This window comes from Montipora foliosa, chromosome 8, assembly GCF_036669935.1.
Source record: "Montipora foliosa isolate CH-2021 chromosome 8, ASM3666993v2, whole genome shotgun sequence".
In the NCBI taxonomy this organism is placed as follows: Eukaryota; Metazoa; Cnidaria; class Anthozoa; order Scleractinia; family Acroporidae; genus Montipora; species Montipora foliosa.
In genome coordinates, this window is record NC_090876.1 from 43,063,091 (window position 1) to 43,064,902 (window position 1,812).

The window sequence follows — 1,812 nt, forward strand, 5'->3', positions numbered from 1 at the left end:
AATCAGAACGCGCGTTTTATCCAAGTTATGTTATAAAAGCTTTTGGTCAAACAGTGAGGCGCGGAAAGTAGACGAGGTTGAGAGGTTTGAATGCGCCTTCTCCGCTCAGATGACCAACTGGACTGGAATTTAAATTGAGCACACTTTTTCAAATGACGTAGTCACTTAGTCGCCCACACTAATTTCGGTTTTCTAAACGCGTTTTTTTTTTCACTAAATTCTCTCTGTGCAAGGAACTCGAAATTCAGCGGATTACTTTTATTTTACTGATAGGATTTATTGACGTGAACCATTAGTCATTGTAAGCTATAGCAGTATTTTATAATTAAGTGTTCAAAAATATCTACTAATTTAGGCAGAGCCAAATTAATGTTACGAAAAATTTTTAGAATAGAAATCCAAGCTAATTATAGAAAGAGACTGATGAGCCAAGCTAAACTAAATAACGTGGTCTATTCTCAAACTAAAATTTAGTTAGGCGTTGTACCCGATCCACATTAGTTTTGCGAGCGTGCATTCCCACGAAGCCGACACAATCTGATTAACGTTCAGCAAACCTGCTCCATTAATCACTGTAGACTCTTCAATTAACATCGTCACAAACGGCTATGTTCTTTGCTTTTCGATTCAGATTTCTAAATTGTGTTGCGTATTGGTCTGGTTGGTAAAAATGAGTGATTTATGTTCCTGTGCACTTAAATGAGAGAATTAATTCGTTTTCTACGCGGAGTCATAAATGCTTGGAGTACTTCGACGAGCACGCTGACGAGAGACCATGCAGACTCGCATTTGGCAAAATCTAAACGGTTTACCATAAGAGGAAAGCAAAAGCAAAATCAAACTGAGATACCCATAACATTTTTAACAGTAGAAAAACGTTTGGTTGGACACTTAACAACTTTGTTTGCTTTTATGTTGCTACGAGTAACTATGCTTGAGTCCTAAGTGTTACTGTAATATTTTACTATATGTTTCCACGCACGCTCAAGCATGACTAGTAATTGTTGATTGTCAGAAAAGCATAGAAGTAGAGTCCACTGTCTTCCTGCGGGTATGTCATTGTCATTCACCCTGCATTTAATTTGGTAACTTTTTCTACTTAAAGGTACGGCCTAAAAATCTTTCCCGATGCTTAAATTTTAGCTAAAAGGGTGTCAAAGATAAAATAAAATGTAACTGTTCTCTTCACTTACTGTGAAACTAAGTTTGCACTCCATCAAGATCACTGATTCTGGATCCTTGTTGCAATTCAAATACCTAGTCTTTATGACCACTAAAGAGAGTTTGGCCATGTCAAGCTTACTGTCTTATATTTATACGAGTTTGGATAAAATGGGAACAATCTTTTGTAATGGCTTAAGAATTTTTACATCTCATAAAAATAATAGTACCTCTATTTTTCCAAGGAAAAGGGAGGCTTCAATTCCATAGATTCTTTCGGGAGTGACTTTTTTAAGAACAATTTTTACTTTGTGGGATGAGCTAACAGTGTACGTAAGCGTCGGTCGGTCAGGGAAGCACAATGCGGTCAGGGAAGCACAATTAGCTTGGTGTCCACCAGCGTATCCCATTTTCAAGGGTACATGGTTATCACAATCGAAGGCTTCTTACAAATCATATTATGCTCTGAGGTGGTTACTTTATGTAATTGAACTATTCCTCCCAAAAGTACTTTTGTATTTGCGCATACATCATGGCAAAAGCCGTATTGAAAACCTATGGAAAACCTAGCTTGTTGCTTCATTGATTTAGAAGGCAGCTTCAGTTATGTGCCTCAGTTATAATCCTCCTCTGCTTCCTTTTTCACCTAGG

The 1,812-nt window shown here is 37.5% G+C and overlaps 1 protein-coding gene across 1 annotated transcript in view; it reads right to left on the minus strand.

The window, feature by feature from the left end:
• The window catches only part of LOC137968984 (uncharacterized), a 5,321-nt gene extending 4,060 nt beyond the window's left edge, over positions 1–1,261 (minus strand). Inside the window, exon 1 of the mRNA XM_068815496.1 lies at positions 1,194–1,261. Coding sequence (XP_068671597.1) covers positions 1,194–1,217 — 24 coding nt within the window. The 5' untranslated portion in view covers positions 1,218–1,261. The remainder of the gene's footprint in view (positions 1–1,193) is intronic.
• Positions 1,262–1,812: the final 551 nt, after the last annotated feature.